The sequence below is a fragment of the Bidens hawaiensis genome, unplaced genomic scaffold (assembly GCF_021521415.1).
Source record: "Bidens hawaiensis isolate Kalapana, Puna unplaced genomic scaffold, B.hawaiensis_p1.1 tig00000055_1, whole genome shotgun sequence".
Classification (NCBI taxonomy): Eukaryota; Viridiplantae; Streptophyta; class Magnoliopsida; order Asterales; family Asteraceae; genus Bidens; species Bidens hawaiensis.
The window spans coordinates 1,887,640-1,903,978 of record NW_027491016.1 but is presented as its reverse complement, the minus strand read 5'-3'; the positions used below and the strand labels follow the sequence as shown (position 1 = coordinate 1,903,978).

At 37.1% G+C, this 16,339-nt stretch overlaps 2 protein-coding genes and 1 pseudogene across 2 annotated transcripts; 2 read left to right on the top strand and 1 right to left on the bottom strand.

The window, feature by feature from the left end:
• The first annotated feature begins 583 nt into the window (after nucleotides 1–583).
• Nucleotides 584–16,105, top strand: LOC143633901 (2-oxoglutarate-dependent dioxygenase DAO-like). Its single transcript, XM_077102142.1, has 3 exons — nucleotides 584–934; nucleotides 15,384–15,702; nucleotides 15,781–16,105. The coding sequence occupies exons 1-3, from the start codon at nucleotides 594–596 to the stop codon at nucleotides 16,033–16,035; spliced, it is 915 nt and encodes a 304-aa protein (XP_076958257.1). The 5' UTR covers nucleotides 584–593; the 3' UTR covers nucleotides 16,036–16,105.
• On the bottom strand, nucleotides 6,747–8,113 carry LOC143556425 (ent-copalyl diphosphate synthase 1-like; annotated as a pseudogene).
• LOC143633797 (cytochrome P450 71AV8-like) lies at nucleotides 10,702–12,951 on the top strand. Its single transcript, XM_077102063.1, has 2 exons — nucleotides 10,702–11,601; nucleotides 12,263–12,951. Exons 1-2 carry the CDS (start codon nucleotides 10,702–10,704, stop codon nucleotides 12,878–12,880), a joined length of 1,518 nt encoding a protein of 505 aa, XP_076958178.1. The 3' UTR covers nucleotides 12,881–12,951.
• Nucleotides 16,106–16,339: the final 234 nt, after the last annotated feature.

Below are 16,339 nucleotides of genomic sequence, written 5' to 3'. Positions count from 1 at the left end.
AAAAAATCTCATTTGAAATTAACTCGTATAATTTGCTAGTCGAATTGGCTTATTTAAATCTTGAGCCACGATGATGCAAACCGTAACTAGCCCCCCCCCCCCCCCCCCAATCGTTACTCGTTTTCCATCATCGATCACCACCGTTGAGCCAGATTTCACTTGTCCACCATCAATCAACAATGAGATCCGCTTCTTCTTTGATATATAAACAACCAAATATTTATTATCTTTTTTTATTTCAAGCCCACCCATCAAGTCACAATCGAGCTCAAAATTATAAGCAAGCTAAGTTCAACAAAAATTCCTCAACCAGTTATTTGCTAAAATTAAAATCACCCAAGACAGCTCATCTCCGCTCAAGGTCAACTCGAGTTTTAAACAAACCAACTCATCTAATTATAGGGATGAGTAAATAGTATCGAATACCATCAGTACTGACTCAGTATCAACTTTTTAAAATATTGGAGTGTCCGATACGATACCAATATTTTCCAAAACTGGTCCCTTGTAAAAATTTACTTCCTTATTTCAAGGAAATTATTTAAAAATGAGTTTCTCGATTGAAGACAGCTCGCTTTAAAACCAACACAAAAATGTCCGCCCAGGGTAACATCACGGTGATCGATTATCTCAGTTTCCCCAATGAATCATCGAAACTGATCGCAGCGAGTGAAGACTGGGGCTGTTTCCGGCTGCTCAACTTCCACAATGTCCTTCCGGCGGCTCTCATGTCCGACATGCAGGCCGTCGTCCGGTCTCTCTTTGACCTGCCGGAGGAGATCAAGCGCCGGAATCTCCACGTCATCACCGGCAGCGGCTACGTGGCTCCCACGCCCATAAATCCTCTGTACGAAGCCCTAGGGGTATACGATATGGCCTCTCCTGCTGACGTCGACAGCTTCTGCTCTCAGCTGGACGTATCGCCTCATCAAAGGTATTTTATATTCTTTAGATTTTACGATCACCACCGTTGACCATGGATTCCGGTCAACGGTTTTCTTTTTCTCTGTGTGACACGTGGATATAGAAAGTGTTCGCCGTTGGATTGATTTGGATTTTGGACGGTCCAGATACATGATATGTAATTGGCAGCTATTAATTTTTATTTTTTTCGTTTCTCCTTTTTTATCGTTAAAAAGAAGTTTTATAAAATGATTTAAACTGTTCTATATATCTATGCATATGTTCTAGCTTAAGTTCGGGCTCGAAGTTTGGGGTGCAAACGAGCCGAGCTACTTGCAAGCTCGAGGAAAAGCTTAATTTAGCATAGCTTTAACAAGCCCAGCCCGAGCTCGAGCCTAAATTTAATTAATATATATGGTTATGAAAAAATAACTAAATAATATATTTTATGTTATATATAAAATTATAATTGAAAAATATATATATATATATATATATATATATAAATAATTATAATATATCGAAATTAAATAATATATATAAAATTATAGTTATAAAAATTAATTAATAAAACGTAAACGAGCTGAGCCCGACCCGAGATAAAGCTTTAGAAATGGAGATCGAGACGAGCCGAGCTTGAGCTTTGCGTAAGTTAAACGAGCCTAGTCGAACTTGGGCTCGGCTCAGCTCGATTGCACCCTACTTGAGGTTTATCGGTACTTAAGTATGTATATGCTTAACAAGCGAGCCGACTTAACTCTAGACTCTAGTTTGAGTTCAGGCTTGAAGTTAATTTTGTCAACTTGGCTCGACTGAAAAACTTTAACAAGCCGAAGTTTGAGTTCGATCGAGGCTCAAGTAACACCCTTCTTGTTAACCTTGGTGACCTAGCAACGGTTTGTCTGTTTTCAAACAACCTATTTCAAAATATTTTTGCTTGATCAATGTTTAGAATATGGTGTTTGGTTGTGTACTTGAAGGTGTGGAGCAATGGGAGGTTTTGCAATGTGAAACACAGGGTGCAATGCAAAGAAGCCAAGATACGAGTGTCGATTGCTTTGTCCCTTTTGGGGCCTAGAGAGACGGTGGTAACGCCACCAGAACTGGTGGACGATGACCGTCTGTGCCGGTACGTCCCCACCACCTATGAAGAGGTCAGGAAGATGAGGTTCTCGACGAAGTTGCATGCACGTGAAGCTCTTGCTCTCTTGCACGCACTTGGGTCGGACAAGTGATATAACCTTAGGGAATCAAAATGTCTAAATGTTAGGTCCCTTTTTGTTTATATTAGTCTTTTGTATTGATGATTATGTAATGGGCCATTTTGCTTACTTTGTGTATTTTAGGCCCAAAAGAAATAATGTTGTAAAGCCCATTGGGCATTTGATGAGACTTACTTCTCATGCATGCTTCTCTATAAATAGGAACATGCCATGAGAAGTAAAAAAGTGGTTGATATTCAAAAAGAAAAACCTTTAGATATAACTTTCTCTTTCTCTTGGCTCTCTCTCTCTCTTTCTCTCTTTCTTTCTAACCATTGAAAATAACATCTCAAGATCCGAGAGCGCTTAGGTGGCTTAGTGTGATTTTCCGCTAGCACTAAGCTCGGTTGATCCAAGACTATTGTTAGATCCACCCACATTGGGACCTACAATTGGTATCAGAGCTTCGGCTCACTAGTTGAGGATTTTTGGATCACAACCTTGGGTTTTGATCTTGAGAAGAAGAAAACAAGTGTTCTTGCAAGAAAAGTTCACAAACACCACAAAAACAAGAAAAATACAAAAAGAATCGGCAAAATCTTCATAAAAATGTCTTAGAAGGTGTTCTTGGTAAAGATAGCTCGTGTTCAAGTTCTAGATCCAAAAGTTTTTGTTATAAAAGCGTTAAAGTTAGTGTTTACGGGTTTGAAAAGTGTCGAAATTGACAAGTGAAAATTTTCGCTTCTCATGGCATGAAAATCAGTGTACCAACCTTTGACCTAGTATTGACAGGTTAGGTGGAACAGATCCCAAGGAAGATTGCTTCTGGAAGCTTAAGAGTTTTTCGCTTCTCATAGGAGCAATATCGCTTCGCTTGAAAACTTTTCGTTTCGCTTGGAGACTTTTTCGCTTCGCATAAAACTTTTTCGCTTCGCATCACTGTTCACATTTCGCTTCGCATAAAACTTTTTGGCTTCGCATCACTGTTCACATTTCGCTTCGCATAGCACTTTTTCGCTTCGCATCACTGTTCATCAGAAGTTTTTCGCTTCGCCTGGAACAACTCTTTCGCTTTGCTTAACCTCATTTTTCGCTTCGCTTGAAAAGGTGTTTTGCGCGAAAAAGTTGTCTGTCTCAATTTCTTTTGCTGTTTAAAGTTTGCTAAGTGTTTTGTGGCTTCTGAAATCATGACAAGCACGGATTCCGAACTGTTGAAGGGGTATTTGTTGTTGGAAAACCAAGTGGGAACACCTACAACACCTACAAAGCCACCAAAGTATATGACCTTAGATGATAACTTTGCAGACTTCAAATGGAGATTCATGAACTATATCTCATTGACTGAGACTGATTTGATGAGATGTTTTGAATAAGGTCCTCATGTTCCCGTGACTCGCACTGATGCTGGGGAACAACTTAAAGCTCCAGAAAACTATGATCAAGCAGACATGGACCTGTTAGCACAAGACAAGAAAGCCTATCTCATTTTGTCTGTTTGCCTTTCAAATGAGATCACTGAAACTCTTCGTGAACACACAAGTGCCAAGGGTCTGTGGGAAGCACTTGTTGAGAAAGTTGAGGGCAATGCCGAAATTAGGGAAAACAAGAATGCCCTATTAAAGGAAGAATTCAATATGTTTAATCATCATCAAGGTGAAGCTGTTTTGGATTTGGTCAAGAGATTTGAGAAGTTGATGGTAAGAATTAGGGCTGCAAGTGTCAACATTGCAAATGTTGAGGTCAATCACAAGTTGATGAATTCACTACCATACAACTGGAGCACCAATACAATTACAATCAAAAGAACTACAAATCTGAATGCCATGAAAAACAGTGATTTGATCTCCACAATTAAGTCATTTGAGATGGATGAACATATGAGAATGAATAATCATCTAAGTTCCATAAATCAAGTTGGAGTGAGTTCTGCTTCCTCAATGCCAACTGCTTTCTTAAGCAAGACTCAACAGAATGTGTATCATGTGACAACTCCTAAGTACTCCCCAAGTGTACCTTCACAACTAACAGCATTCATCTTAACTAGTAATCAATCAGATTCTTCCAGTACAAGTTCGTTTCAAAAGGCAGTCGACAGTGCGGTGGCCCAAGCATTAAAAGCTCAAGGGATCTCCTCATATTCAAAACCTCAATCAAGCAAACCTTCAAGTTTCTATGAAGCACTACCCATGTTGAATGACTCCAACATCGCAATAGTTCACGCTTTTCTGTCAAGCCATGAAGAGTTGATGCAAGGAAATCTATTGCCACCACAGTTTGAGGCTGGGGATTTAAGAGATATCAATCAAAAGGATCTTGAAAAGATGGATATCAAGTACCAAATGGCAATGGCGGTGCAAAGAGCTACAAACTTCATGAAGACGTACGGGAAAGATAGCTTCAATGATTCTGACAGAAAAAGGATTGGATTTGACAAGTTGAAGTTGCGATGTTACAACTATGGTGAAATGGGTCACTTTTCTTAAGAATGCACGAATTCATCAAAATCTGCCAATGATATTCGTGTGACTGAGGTGACAGAGGAAGAGAACAGCAAGGCTGCAGGAAAAAGGCATGAGGTGCAGAAGCCAAGCAGCTCATCTCAAAGAATTGGAGGTCATCCACACAAGGGCAACTCAAGCTCAAACTCAAAGGCCCTTGTCTCCCAATCGGAGGTCCAAGTTGGTGTGGGTTGGGATGATCAATTTCAAGAGTTGCAAAACCCTCTCAACATGGCAGGCATGACTTTCACAGCAAACGAACGAGTATCCTCATCCACTGCTGCAAGTTCTGATGAGGTAAATAAAAAACTTTGCTCTTAAGCTTATGTGAATAAAGTTACTTATTATAGATATCTTCAGGACAGAGTTTTGAAAGAAAACGCAAAACTTCGTCAACTAAATGCTGAGTATGTGAAGGCTGACAAGATATATGTTGAAAAGATTAAAACACATCACGATGATGTTGCAAATCTTAAACTTAAAATTTTTATTTCCATTAACTGTCTTAACACATTTTTCATTAGGTTTTTAATTTATTTCCTAATCGAACTTGACTTTAAGCGAAGTTAAACCTTAGGCGAACTTAGCTTTAAGCGAAGTTAAACCTTAAGCGAACTTAGCTTTAAGCGAAGTTAAACCTTAAGCGAACTTAGCTTTAGGCGAAGTTATCAGTTAGGCGAACTTGGCCGTAAGCGAAGTTATCAATTAGGCAAACTTGGCCTCATGCGAAGTTACCAGTTAGGCGAACTTGGCCGTAAGCGAAGTTATCAATTAGGCGAACTTGGCCTCAGGCGAAGTTACCAGTTAGGCAAACTTGGCCGTAAGCGAAGTTATCAATTAGGCGAACTTGGCCTCAGGCGAAGTTATCGCTTTGAAGGCGAAGTTATCGCTTTGAAGGCGAAGTTGCCCAGTTGCAGGCGAAGTTGCCCAGATCAGCCGCTGTTTTAGTTTTTATTGAGCATTTTGGCGATTTTAACACCCTTGTTAAGGTTCGACATCACCCACTACGCTTCCCGACCATTTTCGGTCGTATCTACACTATAAAACTTGGATCTTTAAACTTCAAGGATCAAGAATCATACCTTTCTGAGCTTGTTTGGATCTTGTTTAACTTGTTATCACAACTAATCGCTCTCTCTCTCGGATCTGGCTCGGTTCTTCCCTCAGCCGGCGGCGGTGTTGGTGTGTGGTGTGTGTGTTTTGGAGTGTTAGAGAATATGGTGAAATGAAAGATATTTTAGAGTTTAGGGGATATTTATATCCCTTAAATCCCATGGACCTAAGACCCATTCTCATTTAACCCATCTCAATTAATCCAAGTCCACGATCCGCTCCTTACTCGATATCCAATAATTAACGCGAAATCACTAAACATAACTTTCTTTATTCAACATTAAAATTTTAGGATGTTACATCGGATTAGGTTCTATTTGTCATCACAACCAAATACTAGGTCTAATAATTATTGCGCAATCAATTTTAAAGAATTTGTGACTAGCTTGTTATCACATTCCCTAAACCTGAAGTGAATCACTCTTTTCTCATAATTTTTTACAAACCCTAAAAGTAATTGTGTTGCTTGGAATCGTTTGCCCACTTAGTTAATTAGTTTGGATTCATGAGTCAAACTTTCACTTTCCACCGATTCCCTGTAAAGACCTACAACCTTACTTACCCGTACTAATTATAGGTATTTAAGCTTTCTAAATACTTATTTTTATTAGAGCACGGCGTCTATATCAGCATGCAAAACAAACAATATTCTCTTCTATCAGTAAAGACATTAAATTTCAAAAGGATTATTTTAGAGATTGAATTTCAATTGTTAATTGTTGGATGACATGCTCTTATTTATCTAACAAATTGTTGGATATGAGATAAGAAGAATAATCAAATTGTTGGATATGATATGCTCTTCTATCAGTAATTATGTTCAAGAAATCATCAAAAGCGGATATAAAGATGTACAAGTTGGATATGAGATAAGAAGAATAATCAAATTTTTTTTTTGGAATACCAATAAATGTTGGTATAAAGCCACTTTTGTTTGTAGATGCTAAACAAGAAATAAATAACCGATCAATATTTTCAAATTACAATCTCGAACAGTGTTTTAGAGATATGAACATTTATCGCCTCAGTGTCAAAGTAACCCTTGTAAATTGTAATAGAAGGTTCTCACAACAGTCATGAATGTTTGTGCAAGATCTCGGTCAAGATCTTTGCTGCTCAACACAAGTTGCACTAGTTCTTGCATTTTGGAGTCTATCTTCCGTGTTTTTCCCGTTGTTGCAACATGCGGTGACATTCTCCTAATTAATGAAGAAAATTTTTTAATTCTTCCATCATAAGTGAACAAACGATGAAAGAATCTTAACTAAACTCAAATGAGGCATAAGAACCTAGCTATGTTTACCTTGGAGTTATAGAACTTAATTAGTTCTTGGCAGAGGGAGTTACTAGCAGTCGAAAGCCGTTGATACTGAGGATGAATTAAGAGCTCAATCGCTACCCATCTGCCAGTGGTTATGTTTATTGTTTGTACGATCAGTTCAGCTTGTACTGCCACATCTTCTCCGTCTTGCCACCTCATCAACCACATTTCCCACTATTTCCAAACAACACAAATACAGAATCATCCGTGTTTTTTAGTAATAATAGAAGGTTTGTCACAAAATTAAATTCATAAGATCAGCTATATCAAGCTTAATTACTGCATGGTGGAGTTGTTGGTAGATGTATTGATTATGAACTATGAGCTCCTCCAAAGCAAGATTGTGCAGGGTCCCTTGCAGTGCAGCCATCACCCCGTGCCATGGTTCTCTTCTTCTTTGCAATCAAATAAGTCAAGAACACTAGTTAGATACAAAGAGACTACAAAAAGACACACTAAATGAAAAACAAATTGCTGGTCAATTTGGCCAAAACTTTTTAATAGCGTACTGTTTTGATCTAAAATTATTTTTCCCAGTTTGACCATATTCATCTAACACGGACCAACTCACTAAATTTGCCAAGCTTTAAGAAAAGCCTGTACCTGGAATGTTTTATGGAACTAAAATTAATGTTTTTAAATTCATCAACAAAAGCTCGTTTGTGCTCTCCTGAGAGCTGTCGCGAATCAAAAAATTCGGAGATTGTGTCAATTGGTATGGAGGTTTTTTTGCCCATGACAGTCGCTCCATGGACCTTTCTGGCTCAAATATGCTAGCTGCCACCAAGTAATTCGTGACCAAAAGGCTCGTGAGATCATCGCTCTTCACGCATTGTTTGATACCAGAATCCAAATACCATCTGCATAAAAAATATAAATAAACCAGATGATTCCCTTTTTACATAAAAAATTGATGTATATTTATAAATTAAGGAATGTTAGCTTAGAAATTTTGAAACATTTGGTAACTTACAGTTGAAGAGAGCTCCACTCATGCTGATGAATGGCTTGATATGACAGTTATTGTAGTCTAGTTTAGCCATTTCAAGGCACGTATTGTCGCTCACAATTCCCATCCTAAGATTTTTATATACTAATTAGCTTCCTTTATGTTGGAAGAAGTAATACGAGATTAAACAATATTAATGAACCAACAAATCAATTAGCACAATAAATTAGAATGCATTTGTGGGTTGGATCAAACACCAATCAAATTGATTGTGTTTTATGAAACAGAGTATTAGAACTTGTGTAATCAGAATTGGTTCTGATAGCCGGTACAATATATACAACACAAAACATAGCCGAAGATCAACAAAATAATTTGCCCAAAAATGCACACCAGACTCAACTTGACGCTTTTTTTTCACTTGGAAATTAATGCACACCAAATTCTTTGGAAATTAATGGCTAGATTTTTTTTTTTTTTTAAAAAAGAAAACTCATAAAGAACCACTTTAAATATATTTGATTTTCATTATACATTTGTAATGACATTAGACATTTTTCACTTGAATATATAAAATTTAGTTTGATTCTCTTTTTATATAAAAAGACCAACTTGATCCAACCCAAACCAGATCGAAAAAAACTATTTTATATCGATAGACAAATAATTCCATTAATTTATAAAAACTTGAACATTTATAGCATCTTTTAACTTCTCTATTAGGTTTAAGTTAACATTTATTCGACTTGGATTAATAGGGCAAAGGACAACAAAAACGCGAAGGGTAAGAAGGAATCTAATCCATTGATCTTAGATTTGAACGGAGATTAATTTAAGAAAATAAATTAATGAAAAGGGCATAAAGGTAATAACCCACTTTTGTTGACTTTCTCTTTTCACATGCAATGCACATGTCAATTTCCCTATCATTTTAAAACGTCCATAATTTTTTCATGCGACATTAATTTTTTTTTTAAATTTCACCATAACAGCAAGCATTTTTCTATCTTTAATATGAGTATCATATTGTCATATAAAAATAAAAAAAATTAATGAGTTTTTTATATTGTGTTATTGATTGCTTATTATGATTTTTAATTGGGTTTTTCTATGCATTGTGTTATCAATTGATACTCATATTAAAGATAGCAATTAAAACAAAAATTACATCATTATGTCTTATTATTTGTCATTGTGTATTTGTGTTCATCATTTGTCTTACTACTTATCATTGCATTTTAGTCATTGTGTATTACGTTCATGTCATTGTGTAATATGTAGTTTTCATTGTGTTTTACGTTTCAGGTCATTGTTATATGTATTCACCATTGTGTTTTACGTTTCAGGTCATTGTGTTATATGTATTTATCATTGTATATTACGTTTCATGTAATTGTGTAACATGCATTCATCATTGTGTTTTATATATTAAATAATTTGTTGTTATTTTATCATTATATTTACATATTAATATTACACAACTATATTAGTAGCATTAAAAAAAACACAATGATGATGTGAAAGACACAATGACGGAAAAAACACAATAACAAATAGAAAGACACAACGACGAAAAGATACAATGACACAATTTTTTTTAATTTTTATATAACAAAGTGATACTCATATTAAAGATTAAAAAACGCTTGTTATTATGGTGAAATTTTAAAAACAAAATAATGTTGCATGAAAAAATTATGAACGTTTTAAAATGATGGGAAAATTGACATGTGGCTTACATGTGGAGAGAGATAATATGTAGTATTACTTTTATACCCTTTTACCTTTGGTCCCCACTTGACACATGTCAATCAACTATGACAGAATATGTCAACCCTAACAGAATATGATTGTTGTTTTGATAATTAAGAACCTCAAAGCATCTATAGCTTTTATTTGTGTTATACATATCTCTTACGCATAAAGAAACTTATTAGTAGTCAAATCATGCTTCATGGGCTTTTTTTCTTTTACACCACATAACTGGAACATAAATCAAAATGTTTGAAGACCGGCAACTTAATCGATCAGACTGAAAGATATCCTCGTGTGCACCATCATTACTAAAAAACAAATAAGAAAAGACTATATTTATATGATTAAATACATGTCCACAAGGGGTAGAGTCAGTAGCGTGCTGCTTTCTCAATGGATCCAACGTCTTTATAATAGAATACTATTGCATGCACAAAAATGATGGCCACTTTTTTAATCAACAAAAGAAAAAGGAAAAGCTTGATGGTACATCCAAGCCAACTGTTCACATTGAACTCAACATGGAGGATGTTGGGTTAGAGCCGCAAGATCGAGCAAGCCCGTCGCGAAGAAACAAAGTGAAACGGGCAAGATTGTCAACTTTACCAAACGAAAGTATAAAGGAATTAGTGTGAAGATTTTAAAATTCAAAATCTAGAAGAGAGACAAAAGCTGAAAAAATAGAGAAAATTGAAAAAAAAATGCGAGGTTATACTTCAAAAGTAATAAGAGATTTCAGTTGTCGTAACAAAACCTGTCACAAATATCTTTCGTTTATTTAAGATAAGGGCTTATGTTGGTAAACAATAACATCAATTCTAGTATTTATTGTATTGCTTTTGGATAAGTTGGATATTTTATTTTATATGGTTCCGATATTTATATTGTTTTTAAACTCTTAACAACCGTTCCTAGTTTAACCATCCAACAAGCTAGCTCATAAACTTGAAGAAGTCATATATGGACATCCAATTTACCTTTCCTCTACTTGTCTTCTTTGTTGGCCTCATCTTCATAATAATCATTAGAAGCTTCAACTCACTTGATCATTCAAACAAAAGCCTTCCACCACAGCCATGGAAGCTCCCACTAGTAGGCCACATACATCATCTCATAGGAGCACCACCACATCATGCTCTAAGAAACATAGCCCGGAAACTAGGCCCCGTTGTTAGTCTACAACTCGGCCAAGTCTCCGCGGCTATAATCTCCTCTCCTCCTTTGGCCAAAGAGATCATGAAAACTCATGACATCAGTTTTGCAACCCGTCCCAAGTCTCCGATTATAGAGATCCTCACCTACAACTACAAGGACATAGCGTTCGCCCCTTATGGCGATTACTGGAGACAAATGCGTAAGATATGCGTCTTGGAGCTTCTAAGTTCAAGAAGAGTTCAATCGTTTCGATCTATACGTGAACAAGAGTCATGGGACCTCATTGAGTCCATTTATACACAAAGACTAAAAACAATCAACCTTTCTGACAAGACTTTTACCATGATTAACACAATTATATCCAAGATTACTATTGGGAGCAGATGCAAGGATCAAGCCATGCTTCTTGATATGATTCAAGAGGGTAACGAATTATCTGGTGGTTTTGATGTATCTGATCTGTTTCCATCTATCGGATTACTGGCTCTGGTTACGGGCACCAGGAAGAAAATGATGAAGATACGTAACAAGGGGGATTTGATTTTAGATAACATCATCTTGGAGCACAAAGACCATCGTGGCCGTGTCAATGGACCGAACAATCACGCGGATGAAGAAGATCTTGTTGATGTTCTGTTGAGGCTCAAAGATGATGGTGGCCTTGAGTTTCCATTAAGTTTTGACAACATTAAAGCAGTCATACTGGTTAGTTTTGTTTTTATGCTTTACTGTTGTCACCTAATTAAGGTTTAGAAACGGTGTATTGGTTTTTATTAATCTCAACAATCAGCTTTTGGTCGTCGTTGGTCCTAACTAATGAATTGGCTGATAACGATCCCATCTTTTATCATATTTGTTTTCAACGGTCCACAACTAACATAATCCTAACATCGTTACTTGCAAGTCGCCGGAAAACGTTTTGGCTGGAAAACTCACATTTTTTCCGGAAAACTCAAATTTTCATCCAAAACATCTTTGTAACCTTAGACGGACCTTTAAGAACATTTTTCTACTAAAAGCCCCATTATTGAGGTTGCCGGAACCCTAGAACCATCGTCGGAATCAGTTGATGGTGGTGGGTTGGTGGTGAGTGAGTTGGCGATGATCGTGGTGTTCAAGTTGAGTTTTCCGGCAAAAAAATGTGACTTTTTTGGCCAAAAGCATTTTTCTGTCGACCTGCAAGTAACGACGATAGGATTCTGTTAGTCGTGGATTGTTAGGAACAAATACATTAAAAGTTGGGACCGACAACGACAAAAAAATAATACTTGGGATTAATAAAAACCAATACAACAAAAAAATAAAATCTCTTCCTCATGGTTTAAAAAACAAACCACATGGTTAAAAAATTATTTCCCTGGCACAGCAAATATTTGCAGCAGGTTCTGATACTTCTGCAGTGACTATTCAATGGGCGATGTCCGAGCTAATGAAGAATCCAAGGGTTATGAAGAAAGCGCAACACGAGCTTAGGCAGGTACTCAAAGGAAAGACAAAAATACACGAGTCAGATATACAAGAACTACACTACCTTAAACTAGTTATTAAGGAAACACTAAGGTTGCATCCTCCTATTCCTTTTTTGTTACCTAGAGAATGTTCGAAAAATTGTGAGATAGGTGGATTTCATATACCGGTCAACACAAAAGTTCTAATCAACGCCTGGCTGATTGGACGCGATCCGGATTACTGGAATGATCCTGAAAGTTTCACACCAGAGAGGTTTAGTGAGAGTTCTTTTAACATGTTGGGAACAGATTTTGAATATTTTCCCTTCGGGGCCGGAAGAAGAATGTGTCCAGGCATGCTCTTGGGGTTGACTAATGTGGAGCTTCCTCTCGCGATGCTACTCTACCACTTTGACTGGGAACTTCCGAACGGGACAACTTCAAATGATTTCGATATGTTGGAGTCTTTTGGAACAACGTTAAAGCGAAAGAACGACTTGCTTTTAGTTCCACATCCTTACAACACAATTTGTTAAAGTGTTTTCTATATAAGTTCTCTAAATGTAATAATGTTGTGACTGGAATAAGGCAAACTTTGTACAACAAATTAGTTCTAAGGAAATAATCCATCTCTGGTATTATAATAACAATCCCTTAAAACTAGTTTTATACCCGTGACTGAATCCACATATAAATTGTTGACATGATGAACCATGGCCTATGGAACTCCTCACCTTCCTATTGTGAGAATCCCAATTCGATTCCCTCTTTCGGCACTTTTTTATGTTCTTTATTCGAACGTTTTTGTTTATTTGTTGCAATTAGAATTAAAATTAATGAAATGAATGATTGGGTTGAAATTGGTTAAAATTGAATTAGAGAATAAGTGTTGTTTAAATTGGACTTGTAGCCTTGTAGGCATCATGAATATTAAAAGATATTTTCAAAGTGAGCCGCTTCAATCATCATATTCAAGTAGTAAACGCTCAAAGATATTTAGATGATCTTCTATGGGATCATTTGGAAAGAAAACCATTTTCATCTTATCATCCAAGTCGAAAAGATGAAATTAGACTAACGTATTTGCTTAGAGGTCCATGCCAATAGACAGGGTATGTTAGATTTTAGTGATAAATTAAGATGTTTTAATCCGGAATGGTATACACAAGAACATGGAAATTGATTAGAATATAGTGTCAAACCGTATGAAAAGTATTGCTTATATTGTTACTTGTTTAAGGAAATCAGACACGATGATGCATTTGTGAGTGAAACGGCACGGGCTTAGTATAAGACATTGGACACAATGATGAATTTGCAACCAAACATCAAGAATTTAGACCAAACCTAGGGGCGCAAATGAGCCGAGCCGCTAGCGAGTTATTTGTGATTGGTTCGTGTAAAAGCTTGACAGAGCCTAGCTTAAATGAGCCCGATCCCGAGCTTGAGAATAAAAGTAAGCTCGTTTAATAAACGAGCCCGAGTCTAAGCTCCACTTATTGAGGTTGAGCCCACTTACGAGCCTAAACGAGCATGTAACTTATAATTTTATTATTAATATGTATAATGTTATGAGAAAATAGCGTAATAATATATTATGTTATATAAAAAATGATAATTGAAAAAAAACTATATAAAAGTAATTATTATAAATAAATACAAATTAATTAATAAACAGTAAACGAGTCGAACCCAAACTTACAACCCATCAACAAGCCGAGCTCGAGTTTTAAAATTAGAGCTTAAAACGAGCCGAACTCGAACTCTACGTAAGTTAAACGAGCTGGCTTGAACCTAGTCGAGCTTAGGTCCAGCCCGTTTGCGCCTCTACCAAAACCCTTACCCGATCAACGCCCCTGAATTCTAAGGAACGGGTTTCCTATTTCTTCTTGCCAACAATTACGACTTTACAAAGACTTCAAACCTAATATGGCCGCCGAATGTACCCGCCCGGTGATCGATTATCTCAACTTCCCGAACGAATCATCATCGCAGCGAGTGAAGACTGGGGCTGTTTCCGGCTGCTCAACTTCCACAATGTCCTTCCGGCGGCTCTCATGTCCGACATGCAGGCCGTCGTCCGGTCTCTCTTTGACCTGCCGGAGGAGATCAAGCGCCGGAACCTCCACGTCATCACCGGTACCGGCTATGTGGCCCCCACGCCCACAAGTCCTCTGTTCGAAGCCCTAGGATTATACGATATGGCCTGTCCTGCTGACGTGGAAACATTCTGCTCTCAGTTGGATGTATCGCCTCATCAAAGGTATCTAATTATCTACCGTTGACCATCGAGTACAGTCAACGGCGTATAGATTTAAGTATGCATTGTTGTTTGTGTTACAGTTGTTTATAAACTCTTTAGATGCTAGAGTTCGAGCCCGGCTTAAATAAACCTTAACTTTACCTGACTCGTTTTATTTTTTAAGTTTTAAATCGTTTTAGTTTTCTTGTATTTCACGTATCTATACCTAATAAATGAGAAACTGCTTGCGTCATGTGTCACAGTTTTACTAGCCCGTAAACTTAATATTAATAGTACTGTAATAAATATCAATTATCAAATATAGTAACTTATACGTGATTTCGATTTATCTTATCTCATTATGTTGCTTAATTATTCTTGAATCTTCTTGCTAACTATTTAATGTTTTCTTTATTCAACCTGTGTAATATACGGGTTTCTAACGTAGTGGATTTATATAATGAAAAAGGTGAATGTGTTTCTTAAGTAGCCTACTTAATCTGAGTAAGCCATACAAGCAACAACATGCTTTACATTGGCTTGAGCTTACTTTTTACTCGAGCTGGGTGTGCTTGTTTATTTTCGTAGCAACTTTGATCGAACTGTTTTTATTATGTTCGAGTTGCAAGCTATTTAAACAATCTTTTTCGTGTATAGGTTTGTGCAGAATATGTATTTAGACCTGCAAAAACATGGTCGTAAGTAAAAGTAGATACTTGACTAGAGATTCGCATCTCTCGTAACTATATACTTTAATAATAATATTTTTTTTTTCTATTTTCTTCTTTTTATAACAGAGACACAATTATGAGATACACTAAAGCAGTACACGAGCTTTTCTTGAGTATTGGAAGTAAACTGCTCGAAGGTTTAGGGGTGAAAAGTGAAAGTCCAGTATTTGAGAATTGGCCATGCCGATTCAGGATAAACAAATACCATTTCACCCCTGAAGATGTTGGATCCCCTGGTGTCCATTTACATACAGACTCTGGTTTCCTCACCATCCTCCAAGACAATGGCGTCAGTGGTCTAGAAGTCATGAACAAGTCTGGCGAGTTCATCCCTGCAGGTCCATGTCCGGACACCCTTCTTGTTAACCTCGGCGACATGGCAAAGGTTTGTCTTCAAACAACCTATTTCAAATTTTGTTTACTTGATCAATGCTGAGAATATGGTGTTTGATTGTACTTGAAGGTGTGGAGCAATGGGAGATTAAGCAATGCGAAACACAGGGTGCAATGCAAAGAAGCTAAGACACGAGTGTCAATTACATCGTTCCTTATGGGGCCAAGAGAGAAGGTGGAACCGCCACCAGAACTGGTGGACGATGACCATCCCCGCCGGTATGTCACTACTACATATGACGATCTTAGGAAGATGAAGTTCTTAACAAAGTTGCATGCGGGTGAAGCTCTTGCTCTCTTCCACACGCAAGCATATGACAGGTGATAGAAAGTTGAGGACTCAAAATGTCAAGATAAATGGTTTTGGATTTGGGATTGATTTATGGATTCGTAACGATTTTGGTGCCTGATTCTATTATTGATAAATCATTAAATCCTTAATCATATGTTACTTGTTACTTGTTACTTGTTAGTTGGTTATCTACAGTTTCATGCCTTATAAAATTAGTGATCCCGTCCCATCAGACTCAACCAGTCATGTCAACAAACTCAACTAGGGTCTAGGGGTATCGGTTGTGCGGGGTTGCATAGTTTGGTTTAACTGGTTGGGGCTGATGAACTAAGCATGA